Here is a 20,499-nt window from a genome sequence, read left to right on the forward strand (position 1 = left end):
AAAAAAAAAGAAAAGAAAAAAAATTCCACTAAAAAGTTTACATTTTATAACTAGGACACAGAATAGAACCTCACTGTGACAATGTCTATAATAAAAATGAAGTAATAAAAGACCAAACACAAAACAAAGTTCAAAATACACGAAATTATAAATCAAATTACTTAAAAGCTGCTACATAGTTCGAAAAGTATAAATTCAATAGTGTACAAATTATTTTAAACAATTCCTGTGAGTTAAATATATTGTTTCTGGTTAAGAACACAATAGGAACCATCCTTCATATCTGAAGAAACTGGACACGTTATAAAAGTTCTTTACTTGGTATTATGCTCATCAGATGTGGAAGCAGCCCTGTGTTCTCCAGCAGTGACTAAACCAGAATAGTGCACACAAGCCTTTAATGCCAGCACTCTAAAAGAGGAAGCAGGCGTTCGAAGTCACTGTCAGCCCCAGCCAGTTGCTGGCCAATCTGGGCTACATGAGACCCTGTCTTAAAACAAAATTTAGATCTTCAATCACGTTTTTGTTCTTTTGTTTATGAAAATGTCTTAAAGTGCATGTATGGAGAAATAAAACTTAATGATCATAAGCTACAAGTCGATAAATTGTTAGTAATTTAGATGTAAAATATAATCAGTAGATGAGGCTAAAAAGAAAGCTGCCTTGTATTTGCTCACCTTTTCCAACTTATTAAGTGAAAAAACAACAACAACAAAAACCTGTTTTACCAAGATAAATGATTGTTCTGCGATCACGTCTCAAAGCTGCCCCCACATGGCTGATTTAGAACCTGCATCAGTTCAGATTCTGCTCCAGCTCCAGGGCGAAAAGGTTTGGCTGCAGAGACCTCTAGGATGTCTCCGCCTCCATCCTGAACCAGTTGTCTACTTCTGCGTGTTTCCCGGGCAACCGACTCCAGCCTCTGTCTCGCGGGAACCAGAGTTTCCGGCTGTGACGTCACAGCCGAGGCAACCGTGGCAGGCTTAGGTGCTAGCCAAAGGACCGCCCACTGAGAACTCGCTACGCTAGCGGCCCTAGGTCTATAGGTCCGGAGCTCCCTCCCCAGAGCACTTAGTATTGCTTTGCTGTCATGGCTGGCGGGACCCGCGCAAGAAGCAGGGCCGACAAGGCGAGGCAGGTGAGTACCGCTTGCACTGAAGGACCAGCTGTCTGTGCAGCTAGAGTAAGCATCGGAGGCTCTCGGATCTTCATTGGTCAAGAGACCCTCCTGTGGAAAAGCGTGTATCCTAATCTCTTGCCAAGACAAAATAAATAAATAAATACATAATACATAAAATTAATTAACAGAAACGATTTTGAATGCCCTCCTATAAAGAAACGATGAGTGCCTGAAGTGAAAATATGCCAGTTGTTCTGATCGTTGCACACTGCATAATGTATTGAAATGTCACAATGTGCCTCATACACATACAATTACTGTGTCGATGGAAATATATTTACAGTCAAATGGAAGATGAATAACTACATAAAATCTAAACGGCAGCTCATCAGTGGACAAAGGATTTTGGTGGACATTTCTCCTCAGAAATTACATAAATAATAAGCAGATGAAAACAAAACACTTAACCTTAGTCATAGGGAAATGCAATCAATACCTCACTTAGAGAGCAGTTTACTCACTAAGATTGTAATTTTAAAATATTGCATAACAGGAACTATTGGCAAGCATGGGGAAGAATTTGGATGGCTAAACATTTTGGCTGAGATCGTAAATGATATATCTACTATTGGAAACAGGTTAGCAGTTTCACAAAACATAAATGATGAATATATCTTCTGATCCAGCAGTTCTAGAGACAGGCAAACAGGGCTCTTGCTTGCTTGTTTTTATTTTTGAAACTATAATAATATTTTCCCTTCTCTTTCTTCCCTCCAAACCCACTCATATACCCCTCCCTACTCTCCTTCAAATTCATTGTCTTTTCAACATATATATACACATATACATGACACAAATATAAGCTTTCCAGCCTATATAATGTTATTTCTATATGCGTGTGTGTGTGTGTGTGTGTGTGTGCGTGTAAACAAGGTTTTGTGTAGCCCAGGCTGGTCTTGAACTTTCTATATACACAAACATGACCTCAAACGTCTAATCCTCCTTCCTCCAAGTTCCTGTGCTGAGGTCTCAGGCATACACTACCATGCCTGGCTGAAAACAGGTTCCCAAACCAAATTTTGGATAAGTCTGTTCAAAGCAGCAGCATTTCCGAAGGGAAACCATCCAAATGTCCATCAACAGGCGAAGTGCATTAAGAAAGTGTAATAGAAAGGAAGAATAATGTATTGGTACATGCTACAGCTACCTGAATTCAGAAGCACAATGCTAAGAAGATTAGGCAGACAAAAATCCGACGACATCAGTTTCAGTGTGTGTTCATTATCTGGTACAGTTTATTCCACTGAAGTAGAATGGTGATCGGTGATTGCTGAGAGTTGGAAGAAGGGTAAAAAGGTCATTGCCCATTGGTGAAAGTATTTTGGAATTAGATAAAGAGCATTGTTTTACAGCATTGTGGACAAATAAAAATGCATAGTCAATAAAAATCTTTCATTGATTTGGTTGCTCTGGAGAACTCCCATTAATATAAGCAAACTAAGGAAGGTCGTTGATTGAAACCTCTTTTTTTCAATGTAGATACTTACTGCTGTTCATTTTTACTTTATGTATTTCTTTAGAGGTGTTCTAACACTTTTTAAAAATGAATAGTTTATCTTTAAGTAGTTTAAGAGACACAGGAAAGTGGAAATTATTCCTGTACCCCCTCACCTCTAGTATCGTCCACCTTTATTTTTAGCATCTTATATTACTGTTGTCTACTTGTTGCAATTGATAAACTAATGATGATAGAGTCAAGATGCTTACTCTTGGTGTTATATATGCTATGGTTTTTGACCAATCTATAAATATATTTACGTTTATAAAGTATAAGTAACATGTGAATTTACTTTTACAAAATCATTCAAAATAATTGTTTCATTGCCATAAAATCTTCTATGCCCACCTTACTCATTTTTTTTTTTGCCTGTGAAACTTCAAACACTATGATTTTATTTTTGTTTGTTTGTTTGTTTTTGGTGGGGGGTTACCTTTACTGGTAGAAGTTTGAACATCAACTTGTATCTGCTACAGATTGCTATGGTAAAGATGTTTGGGACCCATCCCTCTAATTCCTATGTTTAAATGCATTGTTACAGTGTTTGGGGAGTTGGGGGAGGTGATGAGGCAATGAGTGCATAACACTCATGATTGGGATCTGTGCTCTTATAAAAGATCTCAGAGCCCTACCGAGTGAGTCCTTCTCTTTGCTAATTGCGGTTATAGTGAAAAGAACAAAACAGCAATGACGTCTGTTTACCAGGAAGTGGGCCTAACTAGAAAGCAAGTAAGACTTGTTCATAGACTTCCCAGCTTCTGGTTTCTGTTGCCATAGCAACCTGAGGATACTCAAAGACCAGCTCTAAGCACTGCTCAAAGCTTACAGCTATTTTTGTCCCTTAGTAAATGGCAGGCCAGGGGAAGGCACCAAATGAGAAATATGTTGCCTTCAAAAATCTAAATAGGCATATTGCTGAGTTGTAGTAGCTCTTTCTTGGTTGTATGCAGGATCATATTAAATGGTTTATTCACCAGAGCCTGAGAAATCGAGGGATTTCATGGAGTTAGAATGATTTAAGAGTTTACTTGGATATATTTCCCAATATATGACATTATAATATCTCACCAATACATCTAGAGTGTCGTCTAAGTCTAGTCAAGATAATATCAATATAGTGGACCATTGTGATATCTTGTAGAAGGGGAAGGGTATTAATATCTCTCTAACTTTGCCTTGTGAGATGCTCAGCAGATAAAGGTGACTGTCACCAAGGCTTAGCACTTTAGTTAAACCTCTGGGACTCAGATGGTAAAAGAAGAGAATTGATTCACAGAAGTTGCCCTCTGACCTTCACATGTGCACTGCTGAAGCTTGTGCATGTCCCTTCTCCCCTTCCCACATATAGATAGATAGATAGATAGATAGATAGATAGATAGATAGGTAGGTAGATAGATGTGCATGTCCCTTCTCCCCTTCCCACATATAGATAGATAGATAGATAGATAGATAGATAGATAGACAGACAGACAGACAGAAGGACAGATAGATGATTAATGGATGTAATTAAACAGAACCCTTTAAAAATCTCACCAAACAAAATTGTAACATAGTGTTAAAAAGCAGTGAAACTATGTTGCTGTCTTTGTTAGGTGAAAGCAAATTTCTTCTAGTGAACATTATGGACAGAAATGAAGAAAAAGACATTTTTCAGGAATGTCTTTCCAGTTACAGAAAAAGGCTTCTGCAAATACTTTGAAGATCAAAGTAATAGGTGTGTTAAATCTTTTTTGCACCACTGTCACAAAATACATGACGTATACTAACTTCCCCCCCCCCAAAAAAAGTTTGTTTATTTAGTTCATAGTCTTGAAGACTAGAGGACAATGTGCCATCATTGCCTTAACTCTGGTGAGGACTTTGTGATAGATAGATAGATAGATAGATAGATAGATAGATAGATAGATAGATAGATAGATAGATAGATAGATAGATAGATAGTAGAAGCATGTTTAGGAAGAATAGATTACATAATCAGACAAAAATCTAGTGAGAAAATGAGTAGTTCTTTCATTTTTTACATCTATAACACTCTGTCTTTATCTCTGTCGCTAAAAATTATTCAAGCAATTGTGGGGATTTAAGACTTCCTACTATATGTTGTTTACCAACTGAAGAGTAAGAAATTTCAGTAGTATGATTCACTGAGTCCAAAAGAATGACGACCAGGACCTCCTTGTTTGAAAACAAGAGAATTGGGTTTTTTTGTTTTGTTTGTTTGTTTGTTTGTTTTTTTGTTTTTCGAGACAGGGTTTCTCTGTGGCTTTGGAGCCTGTCATGGAACTAGCTCTGTAGACCAGGCTAGTCTCGAACTCACAGAGATCCGCCTGCCTCTGCCTCCCGAGTGCTGGGATTAAAGGCTGAGGAAGATAAATTGCCTTTCTTGTACCTTTTTATCCTGTTTGGACCCTAAATGGACTGAGTGATGTTCTTCTCCTAAGTGAGAATGGAATTCTTTAGTCAGTCTAACAATTTAAATGTTCATCTCTTTCTGAAATAGCCTTACAGACACTCCCAGAAATGTTTTACCATCTATCCTGAAATCCCTTTACCCAATAAAGCTGGCATCTAAAATTAAGCATCAAGTTATCAAAAGGGTTATGCCAATATTGCTAACATGAACATTTGCCTCATTATCTTTCTAGTTGGGGATGTATGTTTATATAATCCAAATATGTTAACTCCACATATAAAATGTTAAATCTTCTGAAATGTTTTAGATGTAGTTTGTTCTCCAAAGGCTATGTGGAGAAGGATGATCACTCCTCCAGTGTGGTGAGAGGTGATAAATCCTCCAGTGGTGGTGAATAGAATGGGAAATGAATAGCTCTACAAGAATTATAATACCTTTCAGAAATTTATAGATTAGAAACACCCAGAACTTTTATGAATCTGCTTGTGTGTGAAACTGAGCATCAGGTACGCAATTAAAAGAAAAGCTGTCTGACTTTGAAAGGTGCAGGAGGGAGTATAAAAGGTAAATAGTAGATAATTACACACCAGAATTATTTGTGCATATTTTTATAATAGAGATAATGAAAAATAATATTCAGAGCAAAGCAAAATGATAAGTAATGCGAACTTCTCAGAGGCACACAATCTGAAACTCTGAAAATGTAATTTAATGTAGAAAATTTGCCATCTGTGCAGCAGGCAGACACCAGAGAAAGTACACCCTTGCCCTTCATACTTCAAAGTTTATTTCCCACTACTTGCAATTACATTAAGAGAAGTATTATTATTAAGCATTTCAGCTGGGGGTAACACAATCTTCTCCATTTTTGTGTTTCCAAAGATCTCTCCTGTCTACTGCCTGAGTGACAATACTGAGTATCAGTGTAGGCTGAGGAAACTGTCCGTGGCTTGGACTCAGACCCAGGGTCACAGATCCACATGGTGGGAGGTAGTGGCTTCGCTATATAGGGAAGTGGGTGGCACAAACATTTGGAATTTGCAGCTCAGCCAAAGTTTCACCCATGTGAGACTAACTCACATCTAGTTGACTAATACATGCAGATGACTAAGACTAGAATGTCCAGGGCACATAGGGTTAATCATGACCCATATCTCCTCCCAGATTGTCTTCTTGGTTGCTTGCTTTCTACACTCCAAGAGGCCTAGAGACATTTGGTGGAAACAGTTATTACTTGGACATTCCTTCACTTGTGCATACACTGGCATTCGAGGGCAGTTAACTGGTGGGACTTGGATTCAACTGTTTGGAGCAGCATGAGGGCAGCTTTCAAACTTTTTGTGTCGATGGGACTATATATGAAGAACATTAGCATGAATTCAGCCTACCAGCAGTCATAATAGTAGTGTGTGTACTTCCACGGTAAAGGCAGGACAGAGAGTAGCCTGCATATAGCTGTTTCTGAACTAACCTGTTTAACGTGTTTGGATTTCAGAGAAGAGAGTAAATGACTTAACACCCATTTGGCCCACACAAGCCTGGGGGGAAAGGCATCTCTTTGTCTTCTTTTTTTTTCTGTAAGAAAGAAATATCACTAGTCTTTTCAATTGTTCTTTCTTTGCAATTATTATGCTGTTATATTCGTCCACACCATCATTTCTCACACCTTCATCCCACCGAGCTTGCTTCTCTTTTTCCTTTTTCACCCCCACTTCTTATTACTTATTAACATTTCATATTCTCCCAATAAAAAGTTTAGTATCTTGTAAGTCCCCTACCTTTCTTATTTTATATCATTATTAGATTAAAACCTGTTGATTCCATTTTGTGTATCTTGTTTATTATATGTGGTTAAAGTATTTTCAATGTTGCCATGGTATGCTTTTGCTTCGCTAAGTGGTAGTGGGGACTGGGACTATAAGAGAAAAGTTTTCCACTGAGAAAATTTCATATAAAGTGAAGGGGGAAGTATCTATCTCAACACATACATAAATAATATGAAAACACCAAAACAATCAAAAGCAAGGCATTTTGACTTCATCAAAATTTTATTACTCTTCCAAAACTGAATGAGAAGGTATTGATATTTTTTTAATTATTGGACAAAGAATTCAAACATTTAAGTTGAAGATGATCGGTGTTCTCAAACAGGATTCAAACAAACATTGAATAAAGCAAAATATGTCAATACAGGATTTTCATGAGAAATTTCTCAGAGATAGAGATGATGATGAAGAGGAGGAGGAGGAGGAAAAGACTACTTGAACAGACATCTTGGAAATAAATGAAAAGATGAAGAAATTGCTCAACATCAATATACTAAATCAAGATAAAAGCATCAATTAAAGAAATGGACATTGAATTATTTCATTTGAATAACAATAAAGAAAAATCATGACCATAGAATTTTCAACAACTCTGGAACACATAAAAAGACCATATCCAAAAATCCTTGGAATAGGCAAAGAAGTAAAATAAAAACTGATGACAGAGAAATATGTTCAATGAGTTTAGGAAGATATAAGAACACCTTAATACCTAAAGGAAATATAACACCAAATGAACATGACTAGAAAATAACCTGATCATATCAGGCTATAGTTAAAGTATCACAAGTACAGAGCTAAGAAAGAATATTGGAAACTGCAAGACAAAGATGTCTAGTTACAAACTAAGGTAAGCATCAGATTTCGCAGCAGAAACCCCAGAAGTCAGGAAATAAGGAATGGGGTATTTCAATATGTTAAGGTAAATAACTTCACTGACTTCCACCATTCTATTTATTACGGCCTGCAGCTCATTTGGACATTCAGCAAGTAGTGCTGTATCATCGGTGAAATGCAAGTTATTGATTCGCACCCCACCTATTTGCACGCCTATTTCCTCATCCTCCAGGGCTGTTAGTATTATTAATTCCAGGAATATATTAAAGAGTAATGGTGAAAGGACGGATCCCTGCAACGGTCCTATGATTGTCTTAAACTGATCACTTAATTTGCCACAGACTTTGACTGATGCAAATGTATCTTTATGAGCATTTTCTAGTATTCTTATGATTTTTCTCTGGGTACCTGCAGAACCACGTTGTTTCCTAAAGTTCTTTCCTCCAGGTTCTATCGAACGTCTTCCTGAAGTCAATGTAGAAGACATATAAGTCTTTTCCAAATTCTTAGTATGCTTCTGCCAGTTGCCTCCAAGTGAAGATCTGATCAATTGTGTTCCTGTTAGCTCTGAATCCATACTAGACCTCTGCTAGGATTTCCTCCGTTTTGCCCTTGATCCTTTGCGGGATAATGGAGGAGAAGATCTTGCTGCTATGGCACAACAAACTAATCCCCTGTAATTTGAATAGCCCAGCTTGTCCTTCTTGTGTATGGGAATTGTGACTGAGTGCTTCCATTCCGTGGGCATCACTTCGTGATCTCATATCTCTCTGAAGAGTCTGAAAAGCGCCTTGGCTCCAGAGCCTGTTGTTGTCGCCTCCAGTTCCTTCACCATGATGCCATCCACTTCTGGGCCCTTCCTGCCTGCCTTTCGCTCCCTTGATAGCTTCCTCTGTCTTGCTCCTGTGAATATTTAATATTTCCTCATCATCTCTGGTGTTCAAGTGGCTGCCAAAGTGTTTCTCATTGTAGTCTATGAGATATAATGCATGGGAAGGACGCACAAGGATATTAACATTGTAATAAAGAATCAGAACCTCAAGCAAACAGTCAAATCTCAGTTCAAAGGAGGAGACTATTTCAGATATCAAGAGGCAGAGAGGGATATCAAGGGTTGAGTTCCAGGCACTAGAAAAGATTTGGTCAGCAAGAGACGTAACGACAACAACAAAATTACAAGTATATGAGATGCTTGTCTTGAGCTGCCTTCTTTAAAACTTTGAAACCTGGGCAATGAAACGCTCCTCAGAACAGCGGCTGAATGTGTTTGAGATGGTATGTCTCAGCAGGATTCTAGGTGTCACACAAAGAGATAGGGTGCGCAATGATGACATTAAGAAATATCTCTATCTACAGATGGAAGTAAACTACAGGATACAGTGATGGTGTTTGAGGTACTTCAGTCATGTTACGAGAATGAATGACTGCAAATACCCAAAGATAGCTCTGCTTGGAGGAGTGCACGGGATAAGAAAAAGAGGAAAGCTCAAAAAATGAAGGATAGCATAAAGGAAGACTGTGCAATCTTGGGGATAACAATAGCACAAGCATCTAGGACTACCCAGGAGAGGAACAACTGGAGAATCGCCATAAATGGGCTGCCCATGCATGTTTGAGCATTGCTGGGGCAGAAATGATGAAATGATGAATGAAGGTAAATGACTGCCAGCCAAGATTGCTATATCTAGCAAAATAAGCTTTGAAAACCAAAGGATATATAAAGGCTTTCCAAGATATAAGTACTGATTAAAGACATAACCACTTAACCAACAACTGCTGAAGATACATAAATAAATTATACAAATCAATGGGGACAGAGAGATAGGCATAAACAATAGAGTCCAGGAAAAATTAATTTCATGAAATTAGTAGAACTAATAAGAATTAGGAAAGAATCAAATATTTTCAGCTTTGCAAACCAGCTAAGCTCTTAGGTGAATTGGGGAAAAAGAAAAGAACAGAGAATGCTTGAACCAACCAGCAAAAAGCACAAAAAGATAAAATTAAAAAAAAACATGAATTAGCACACAGTTCTCAATAACACTGCTAAATGTAAATTGTCTTTGCTCTCCGGTTAAAAGACACAAACTGGCTAGCTAGATTAAAATATAAAACCCAACCATTTGCTGTCCACAAGAAACTACATGTTGCTGTCAAAAAAACCAAGACTAAAAGTAGAACCTTGGGAAATAAATTCTAAAGCAAACATTTTGACAATCTTTTTTGTCAAAAAAAGTATTTGACAAAAATACTTCTATAATGGTTAATCTTTGACAACTTTCATGGATTTAGAATTACTAAGGAGAAACATTTATGGGCTTGTCTGTGAAAACGTTAATAGAATAGATAAATTGAGGAAGAACAGGCGCACCTTGGATGTGCATGGCACCGTTCCATGCATGGGCTGGTAGCCCAGACTAAATCAAAGGGTAAGAAGAAAGTCAGATGAGTGCTGACATTCTTTTGTCTCTGCTTCCTTGTCTACTCAAATATAAAGAAGTAGTCTCATGCTCTGATGCTGTAAACAAGACTTGTCCCTGCTACCATGTCTTCCCTACCATAATGGACAGTAGCCTCAAATAAATTCTTCTACTTTTAAGTTGCTTCTTACAAAGTCATTTGTCTCAGCAATGAGAAAACTAACATGACTTATGTGTTAAAAAGTATACTTAAAATAAGCTAAATGATGAGACAAAGCTACTATATACTAATATAAGAAACAATCTCCCAATAAGATATAACAGTTATAAACATATATTCACTGAATATTGATATATCCAATTTTAAAAACAAACACTATGGGAGATAAAGGGATAATTTTGTCTATATACAATGATAGTACGGGATTTAAATTTCTCATTCTCATCAATAGCATATCAAGTCAAAACTGATGAGATACTTCAGAATTTAACAATTACATAATCATGGAAACCGCACACATCTTAATAATATTGTATCCAATAGCTGTGTGTTCTAGTTTGCATTTTGCTGCTATGATAAAACACGGACCAAAATTAATTTATGTTAGGAAAAGGTTTATCTTATGCTGCCAGATAATGTTGGGGAAACTTGTTCATAGCTCACACTCAATTAATTATTTAGCTAACATTTTTATATAAGTCAGTCCCAATTGCCCAGGGATGGCACTATGTACAGTGGCCTGGGCCCACCTGCATTCATCAGCAGTTAATAAAATGCTTCCACAAACATGCCCACAGGCCGGTATGATGGGTGCAGTTCCTCAGTTGAGGTTCCCTCTGCCCTAGTGACTCAAGTTTTTCTCAAATTGTCAAAAACTAACCATCACACATGTTTTACCACCACATAAAACTTTTTCCAAAATAGATAGCATTTTTTTCTGATAAAACAAGTCTTAACAACTTAAAATAAAGTGTCATATATTGTTGGAGCAGTCTCTAGCTGTAATTGTGCGAAACTGGGAAGCTATGTACGTCCACAGTGCAATGTCTCAAAAAAAATGAAGAAATTCGAAAGATGAGAGCATAATGTATCCCCAACAAAGCCAAACCTAGTAAGACAAATTCCATTAGAATTTAAAATTAAGAAACTATCCTCTTTGGATTGCTATCCTGTCATCATAGCTTAGTGAGATGGCAGTGTCATACCAATGAGACTGGGTGTTAGCAACAAGCCTTAGTTTGGGTTATCATTGCTATGATGAAACACCGTGACCAAAAGAACTTGTAGAAGAAAGGATTTATTTGGCTTATGCTTCCACATCACAGTCCATCATCAAAGGAAGTCAGAATAAGAATTCAAACAGGGCAGGAACCTCTGTACCAGGAGCTGAGACAGAGGCCATGGAAGGATGTTCCTTACTAGAATAGCACCCGTGGCTTGCTCATCCTGTTTTCTTATGGAACCCAGACTCACCTGCCCAGGAGTGGTTCTACCCACAATGGTCTGGGTATTCCCCCACATCAATTAGTAATTAAGAAAATGCTCTACAAAGAAAACCAGCCTACAAATCACAATTCCAGAGAACCTAGACAACAATGAGGACCCTAAGAGAGACATACATGAATCTAATCTACATGGGAAGTAGTAAAAGACAAGATCTCCTAAGTAAATCAGAAGCATGGAGACCATGGGAGAGGAATGAAGGGGAGGACAGAGGCAGGGAGGGGAGCAGAAAACAACTGCATAACTCAATAAAATCAATAAAAAGGAAAACGCTCTAAAGATTTTCATATAGACTGGTCTTATTGAAGCACTTTTCTAGCAAGGCTCCCTCCTCTCCAGTGACTTTAGCCTGTATCTAGTTAGCATAAAACTAGTCAAAACCCCAAACCTACATGATTCCTTACTCTATGCCACCTCCATGGATCTTTATAGTGACTCATCCCCTATGGTTCTTTGTGGGAACTAGTCAGGTCTGCTGACATAGAGGAGATGGTTCTAGTTTCTTTGACTCGGGAGTTAACAGTCTTAAGTCCTGAGGCCACATGCTATGAGACTGTGATAAGAGTAGAAGACCTGACATTCTTTAAACGTCTTTATGTTTATTTTTCCCTAATATGAATATATGCACCCTACTAGTTCTGGAAGTCTCCCTGTATGGTATGATTCCTTTAGACTTCAAATCATTTCTGCTGGTATAATTCCATGTACATACTTGGCTCCAGCTGAGATGGTTGATTCATGGATAATCTCTAGACATATGTATTCTTTGGCTAGAACCATCCTATTCTTCTATGAACATACTTTCTCCACTCTTATGATATAGATAACACTGAATTAAGTTCTGATTCCTTTTCACCAAATAGTGAATTTTTCAATTTTCTGTCTCCTCAGATTTTACCATAAACAGAAGAGACTAAGCTAAAACATTCAAAACTTTACTGAGATATAGCCATTCCTAGAGTTCCAAGACTATGTTATAAGACACAATTTAGTCAAAAATTTGTACACACACACATACACACACAAAAAAAGAGAGATTCTTTGACATGAAAAAGATCATACAAAATAAATACTGAAGTAACTCAACAAATGAAGCCTACACTTGCCTCTAGTTATCTGCTAGTGCAGTTAAAGTCTGGGTGAGAGAAGTTAAATCATGAATTTCTCTTCTGCTTCTCAGATCCTACAGAATAATTGCTACCTTAGGTAAGGTGCATTGAAAGATTGGTGCACTGATTACTCTTCCCCACATCCAATAGTAGATGGGTTTTCATCAGATATAGAATAGAAATAAAGAAAATTTTCAAATATTTACATAGAACTAAAAAGCACAATATCTGGAATTTAAAGGCAGGGGATAGTTAACTAGAAGAGGAAAGAATATAAGGAACTGAATACAGATCATTAAGCAGAAAGAAAAACAAAATAATAAAGAGAATAAAAAAAAGAGAGAGGGCTTAAAGACAATGTAAGAAATCATGAGTTGCACCAAGATACATGAAATTTCAGAAGTTGGAGGGGCAAATGTAGTAGAAGAGTATAGCCTTTGGGTGGATAGGGCACCACAAATATAACCTTAGCATTCAGGATGCCAAGATAAGAGGGCTGTAAGTTCGAGGCCAGCCTATGTTTCTTGGTTGTCAGAGTGATTGGGTATTGTAATGTTTGTGTTCAAGTTAACTTTTATTCAATAATGGCCCTAAAATGCAAGAATGCTGATGCTGGCGTTTGAAATATGCCAAAGAGACGCTGTAAAAAAGAGCTGAAAATAAGATGAAGTGAAATGTACATTCAAACATGTGTTTATATGAAAACTAGCTTAGAAAATTCACCCCATGTAAAAGAAAACAGTGGTAGAGAGATAGGAGTACCAAAAAAGTTTGGTACACATAGAAAACAAGAGGGGAATGGCAGGTTTAAAACCAACTACATAGCTGCTAACATTAAATGCAAATGGGGAGTGAGCAATTTAAAGAAAAAAAGTCATGCTAGCAAAAATGATCCAACTATTTGCTGTGTATAAGTAATTGTATTCAAAAAGAAAAAAACTGTTGGAAGTTAAGGAATTGAAAATGATCCTATAGAACTGGCAATCAATTAAATATATGGCTATAATATCACACAGCACAGACTTGAAACCATGCTGCTAGGGGTAAAGATGGTATTTTTCATAGAAATGTAAAACAGAAAGCTTTTTTATGAACTCTAGCAAACTTTCTAGAAGAAATTAAGTTCTTCAGAAGATCTTTCTAAAAATAGAATAAGGGAAACTCTACTTACTTCTTTGTTGTTAGGTGTGACACCAAAATTTTACTATGATACTAAGGTCAGACCAGATTTCACAAGAGCCATCCATGCCAAATCTATTATATTTATAGTACAAAAATCTATATACAGCATGTCAAGCTGGGCAGTGGTGGCATGTGCCTTTAACCCCAGCTCTGGGAAGGCAGAGACAGGTAGATCTCTGTGAGTTCAAGGCCATTATGATCTACAGAGTGACTTCCATGACAGGCTCCAAAGCTACAGAGAAACCCTGTCTTGAAAATTTAAAAAAAAATACACGTAAAAATGATCAACTGAAAACCCAGTGCCAATGTTCTTGACTTCTCAGCAGTCCTCATTGTCCACTATGTTCAGCGAGTCCAGTTTTATACCATGCTTTTTCAGACCCAGTCCAGCTGTCCTTGGTGAGTTCCCGAAAGAACATCCCCATTGTCTCAGTGTGTGGGTGCACCCCTTGCAGTCCTGAGTTCCTTGCTCGTGCTCTCTCTCCTTCTGTTCCTGAATTGGACCTTGGGGTTGTAGTCCGGTGCTTCAATGTGGGACTCTGTCTCCTTTCATCGCCTGATGAAGGTTAATATCCAGGAGGATGACTATATGTTTGTCTTTGGGTTCACCTTCTTATTTAGCTTCTCTAGGATCACGAATTATAGGCTCAATGTCCTTTATTTATGGCTAGAAACCAAATATGAGTGAGTACATCCCATGTTCCTCTTTTTGGGTCTGGCTTACCTCACTCAGGATAGTGTTTTCTATTTCCATCCATTTGCATGCAAAATTCAAGAAGTCATTGGTTTTTTTTTTTTTTTTTTTTTTTTACTGCTGAATAGTACTCTACTGCACGTACTGCCTTTGTGGGAGCCTAGGCTGTTTGGATGTTCACCTTACTAGACCTGGAAGGAGGTGGGAGGTCCTTGTACTTCCCACAGGGCAGGGAACCCGGTCTGCTCTTCAGGCTGATGAGAGAGGGGGAGTTGATTAGGGGAGGGGGAGGAATATGGGGGGCGGTGGTGGGGAAGAGACAGAGATCTTTAATAAATAAATAAAAATAAATAAAAAATGATCAACTAAATGAACTAGATAACCTGCAGTAATATATGGGTGATTTAGTATCTGAAAATAAATGAGTCTAACCCAACATTAGGAAAAGAAACAAGTTTACAAGTAGGTTATGATCTACCTCAACCTGCATTTAAAAAGGCATTTGGAAAAATTCAAAACTTTCATGAAAGAAAATATCAAAATCAATTAAAAGAATACTCTCTTACCTGATTAAAAAAAACTACAAAATTAACAAATTGGCTAACCTTATAGTGAGTAGTGAGACACGGTAGGATTTCCATCTAAAATCCGAAGCAAGACAAAGTGGTCTCGTTTATCTGCCCAACAAATCAAACATAAGTAGTCAAGCCTGTGGCGGAGACTAGAAAAAGTATTCAGGAGATGAAAATAAACTGCATCTAAATGAGACATGAAGAGAAGTATAACGGAAGACATGATCTTACACAGAGAAAACCTTGAGGATGCCAATAAAAACTGTAGAACTGGTAAATTAGTTTCATGAGGTTACAATATACAAGATTCCTATACACAATTCAGTTGGAGAGATGGTTTCTGGGAAGATGTAGGATTAGGAAGCAAAATAAAAATTATTAAACAATAGATATCTACATCTCTAGCTAGATAACAACAGCACCAATAGACTCTTGCTCATGCGTTTATGTCAAGATTCTTGTCTAATTGAAGACTGTGGCATAGTGTCTACTTTGATGGCAAATTGTAGTGATATTTCCTTTGTATTTTAATAAATAAATCTTGCCTGAAGATCAGAGAGTAAAGCAGTTGCATTGATCAGCTTTACAGACCAGACAGTGGTAACAAACACATTTAATCCCAGTAGCCCTGCTAGTTGGCCATAGAAACCAGGCGGTACTGTGCACTTGAATCCCAGCACTAGAGAGGAAGATAAAATGGGAAGATACAGATTTTGAATTCAGTCTCATTCTGGGGATTCCTGGAGGCAGAACCACCATTTTTTGACTGAGGTAGCGGTAAGAGCCAGTGCTGGCCACTTTGCTTTTTTGGTCTTCAGGTTGAACCCCAATATCTCTCTGTAGGTTTTTATCATGCTACAGTGAATTGTGGTAGATTTAGAGAAATTTAATCTTTTTGTAGTTGTTTTGGGGATATTTATAGGGTTTTGTTTTCGTTTGGTTTGGTTTTGAGTTTTTCAGACAGGGTTTCTCTTCATGGGTCTGGCTATAATGGAACGCACTCTGTATAGATCAGACTGGCTTCAAACTCAGAGATCCACTTGCCTCTACCTCCCAAGTGCTGAAATTAAAGGCATGCAGCACCATCACCCTGTCCGTTTAATCTTTTAATACATTAGTACATTGGCAGCTACCTAACCTTTACTTTTTAGACCTGTGGCAGAAAACTGTTAACAAGATCTGGGAGCAAACAGCACATGGTTTGTTGGCATGAGCAGAAGAAAAGGAGCCTGTCCTTCAAATAACAAGAATTTCTGTTCTTACTGCTGCTACTGATCACAGAAATGCAAAAAAAAGGATTGGAAGTGCCTTTATATTTTCCCTATCCCTAGAGTTATCTTGCTTTTCATATGGCTAAAATGGTTTATAAAGAATTTAATGGGCAGGTGCCTCATTTTCTCACTCATGGTTCCTTTTCTACATTTTCAGAGAGCAGACTTAGAGACTTTGTCATTGCCATGTATAGGGGAAATCAGACAGTCATTGTGCATGCTAAGAGACAGATGAGGCTCAGGAAAGAAAGGAATGGTTAGAGGCAGAGTTTGGCCTAGAATGTTGCTATAAAGGTTCATCTAGCATCGCAGTACTCCTGTTAGTTTGTGGTGGAACCTTTGGAGTTGGTGCCTAATGTAAGCAACTTAGGTCAATGAAGGCATTCCACTGAAGCGAAATGGGAGCCATGTCCCCTTCCTGTTTCATTCATCCTGTTTCCCAGCTGCCATGACTAGGTCCACTCATGCATTCTATGATACATTGTGCCACCCCAGGCCCAGACCAACAGGACTAAGTGACCCTGGCATAAAATCACTAAAACCATGAGCCCAGATAGGATTATCTGTGGTAGCCCACGTGTGACTCCGTTTCCATCTGGAGTCAATTCTGACTTATAAGTCATCCGAATTCAAGCTTGCCTGCTCTACCTGCAGCCTTGAAGGCATACATTCTAGGCAGATTAGCACTAGAGAAGAGTTTTCTTACATCCGCCAGTATAGATTTATGGTGCTATTGTTGATGGGACCCATCTTATGAGGACTCCTACTATATGCATTGTGGCTTGGGTGACGGAAAACCCCTGTATTTTATGTCATTTAGTCCTATGGTCTTTTCTCTCCTGTGTATCAGGAAGCCTTCCTAAGAAGCAGTGTGGGCCCAAGAACCCTATTAATGTGACCATCTGTCCTCTATATGACACTCTTCTGTCCTGACGCTGTGCCTTGATTTAGAACTAGAAGCATCTAGAGTAATTATCCAAGTGACTTCGTACTGAAACCCTGATATTGTGAATCAAAACAAATCTTCCTTTTTTTAAGTTGTGTTTTTCAAGTAGTTTGTCACAGTGATGGAAGGCTGAGTAACACAGCAAGGGTCTAGCTTTATTTTTCTGCACTTATATATCTATTTGGTTTACTTAGCTTTTCATACTGACTTGAGTAGGCACTTGTGTCCAAAGTCATTTAAATATAGGTGTAAAGGCTTCACTTGATAAAATGATATTTCTCTGTAGTTTTATTTGCATTTACAAGATAACTAAAGCTATTGAGTATTTTTTTCATGTATATATTGGTCAGTTGTGTGTCTTCTTTTGGGAAATTTTTATTATCGATAGAATTTTAAGCATCATGTTGAATGAGTGTGACATAAGTAGATATATTTGGTTTTTAATTGCAAGTATTTTTTCATATTACATATTTTGATCAGTTTCACCTCATTAATCTCCTCCCAAAGTCTTCCAACCTTCCCTCCCGTATAACTCCAGCCCTTGCCTTCTTTCTCTTTCTCTTTAAAAAACAAACAAGCAAAAGCGAGAAAAACAAAACAACAAGCAAAACTGAAAAAACAAAGAAAAATCATGAGAAACATGCACACACAACCACAACCCCCCCCCACATAATCAGAAACCATATATACAAGCAAAAGACCAATAAGTTTTTTTTTTAAATGTCCAAACCAATAAGAGACAAAGAATCTACAAAAATATCATTGAATTAATTTTGTCTTGGCATCTATTTCTGGATATAGAGTTTATCCTTAAGTGTGGTTTATATACCCAGTGAAACTCCTTTGCGTGCTTCCTTTGAAAGCTATTGTCAGTTGGATGGAGCCTCTTGGTTAGAGACGGGAGCTCCTGTCCTCTTTCTCTATTGGTGTTGGAGGCCCATTTGGCTTGGACCTGTACAGGCTCTGCAGTTGCAGCCACCGACTCTGTGAATTCATATGTGTGTCAGTATTGTTGTGTCCCAAAAGACACTATATCGTCCTGTCATCCACCACTTTTGGCTTTTACAGTCTTTCCGCCCCCTCTTCTGCATAGCTCTCTGAGCCCTGAGGGGAGGGGCTTGTTCTAATACATGTGCTCTTAGCATCCTGCTCAGAAAGTCTTTTCCCGTGCCAATGTGTTCAAGAATATTTCCCATATTTTCTGTCACCATATTCAGGAGTTCTGACCTTATGTTAAGATACTTGTTACATTTAGAATTGGGTTTTTGTACAGAGTGGTAAGTATAGATCTGCTGTGTTCTTCTATGTGAAGCCACCCACTTTGACCAACAACAATGTTGCTTTTTTTCAAGTATGTATTTCTGGCTTCGTAAAATATTAGGTGTCCATATGGTGTGTGAATTTATGTCTGGGTCTTCAATGTAGTTTCATTGACAAATATGTTTTTGTAAAGCCAATACCATGCTGTTCTTATTTTTATAGCTTTATAGTACAACTTTTAACATTAAGGATGATGATTTTAAAGAAAGTGCTTTAAATATTTTCTTCATTCAATATAATGTTGTTTGTCATATATACCATTGGTTATGTTAGGTATGATCTTTCCTTTCTTGGTTTATTTGAAGTTCTTAATATGGATGAAAAATTAATTTTGTCAAAGATATTTTCTGTAACTATTGGCATGGTCATGTGATTTATCCTTCATGATATGTATATTGCATTTTTTATTGGTTAGACTATCTTTGCATTCCTTGAATGCAAACAACTTGATCATAGTATATAATCTATCTAATGTGGCATGGAAGTAGTAATTTATTGAGGATCTTAGACTTGCATTAATCAAGTGTATTGAACTTGGGCTTCTTGTTTTTGTTATGTCTTTATATGATTTTGCTATCCAGGTACTACTGGCTCTTTTTAATGAATTTAGAGATACTGTTTTTATTTCTGGTTTATAGAATGGTTTGACAAGTATTGGTTCCTTTAAAGGTATAATAAAATCTAGGTTGGGTGTTTCTTTGTTGAAATACTATCTTTCATTAAACCTCATTGCTCAAGATTAATCTGTTTATGTTTTGTATAGTCTATTGGTTTTTTTTTGATAAGTCATATATATTAAAGAATTTGTCAATTTCTTCTAGACTTTCAAGTTTATAATGTATACTTTCTTGAATTATTTTCTAGGTATCATTTTAATTTCTGCATATTATCTGCCATATCTTTTTGTTATCTTTATCTTTTTTGTTAGTTTGCACTGAAGATTTAAAAATATGCAATTCAAAGAATTACCTCTAGTTTACTTATTTATTTGTATCATTATCCTATGTCTATTTCTTATGTTTCTGCCTGTTTTCACTTTTTTTTCCGATTTAGAGTTTCTTTTGTTTTCTATTTTACAAGACATTGCTATTCATCATTAGCTTATTTGGTGTATCTAGATGTATCAGTGTTTTCCAGTAACCAAATTTAGTATTTCTCTTTTAAGTTATTTATTTTATTTTTTGAGATTATAATATTGTTACATATTTCTCCCTTCTCTATCCTACTTTTGAAACCTCCCTTTTATGCACCCCTTTCTCTTTCAAATTCATAGCCTCTTTTTTCTTTAATTGTTGTTACTTATTTTTATTTCCATATATGTTCTTAAATAGATATACACTGCAATCAGTTTAATGTTACATGTGTGTGTGTTTGTGTGTGGGGTGTTTCAGTGTTGACCATTTGATTTGGAATAAAACACGGGTGTGCTCTTCCCTCAGGAAGACGGCTTTTCCCATTCTCAGCATTCATTAGTTGCCTAGAGGTTTTGTGTAGGGCGAGGTTTCCAAGGATTTTTACTTTCAACTTTAGCATGTCTATAGCTGTTCCTTTTCCACTTATGTTAGGCAGTGTCATTGGTGATACTTTATGGGTGGACTTTCTAACACTCCTGGAAGACACAGTTACACAGCAAATTTCCTGATCCCTCTCTATCCCATCTTCTGCAGTGTTTGCTGAGTCTTATAAGAATATTTTGTAGATATATCGACTGAGGCTACTAGGCTCT

The 20,499-nt window shown here is 37.2% G+C and overlaps 1 protein-coding gene and 1 pseudogene across 2 annotated transcripts in view; both read left to right on the forward strand.

The window, feature by feature from the left end:
* LOC126493836 (60S ribosomal protein L3-like) overlaps positions 1-987 on the forward strand; it is a 32,901-nt pseudogene extending 31,914 nt beyond the window's left edge.
* Positions 982-20,499, forward strand: part of Lrif1 (ligand dependent nuclear receptor interacting factor 1) — a 56,649-nt gene continuing 37,131 nt past the window's right edge. The window contains exon 1 of one of the 2 annotated variants that reach the window (XM_050130976.1): positions 982-1,138. In XM_050130976.1, the coding sequence (XP_049986933.1) occupies positions 1,091-1,138 (48 nt within the window). In that variant the 5' untranslated portion in view covers positions 982-1,090. The remainder of the gene's footprint in view (positions 1,139-20,499) is intronic. The other variant, XM_050130975.1, reaches the window with a different exon arrangement.

This window comes from Alexandromys fortis, unplaced genomic scaffold (assembly GCF_014885135.2).
Source record: "Alexandromys fortis isolate MF-2015 unplaced genomic scaffold, M_Fortis_MF-2015_v1.1 scaffold_356, whole genome shotgun sequence".
Classification (NCBI taxonomy): Eukaryota; Metazoa; Chordata; class Mammalia; order Rodentia; family Cricetidae; genus Alexandromys; species Alexandromys fortis.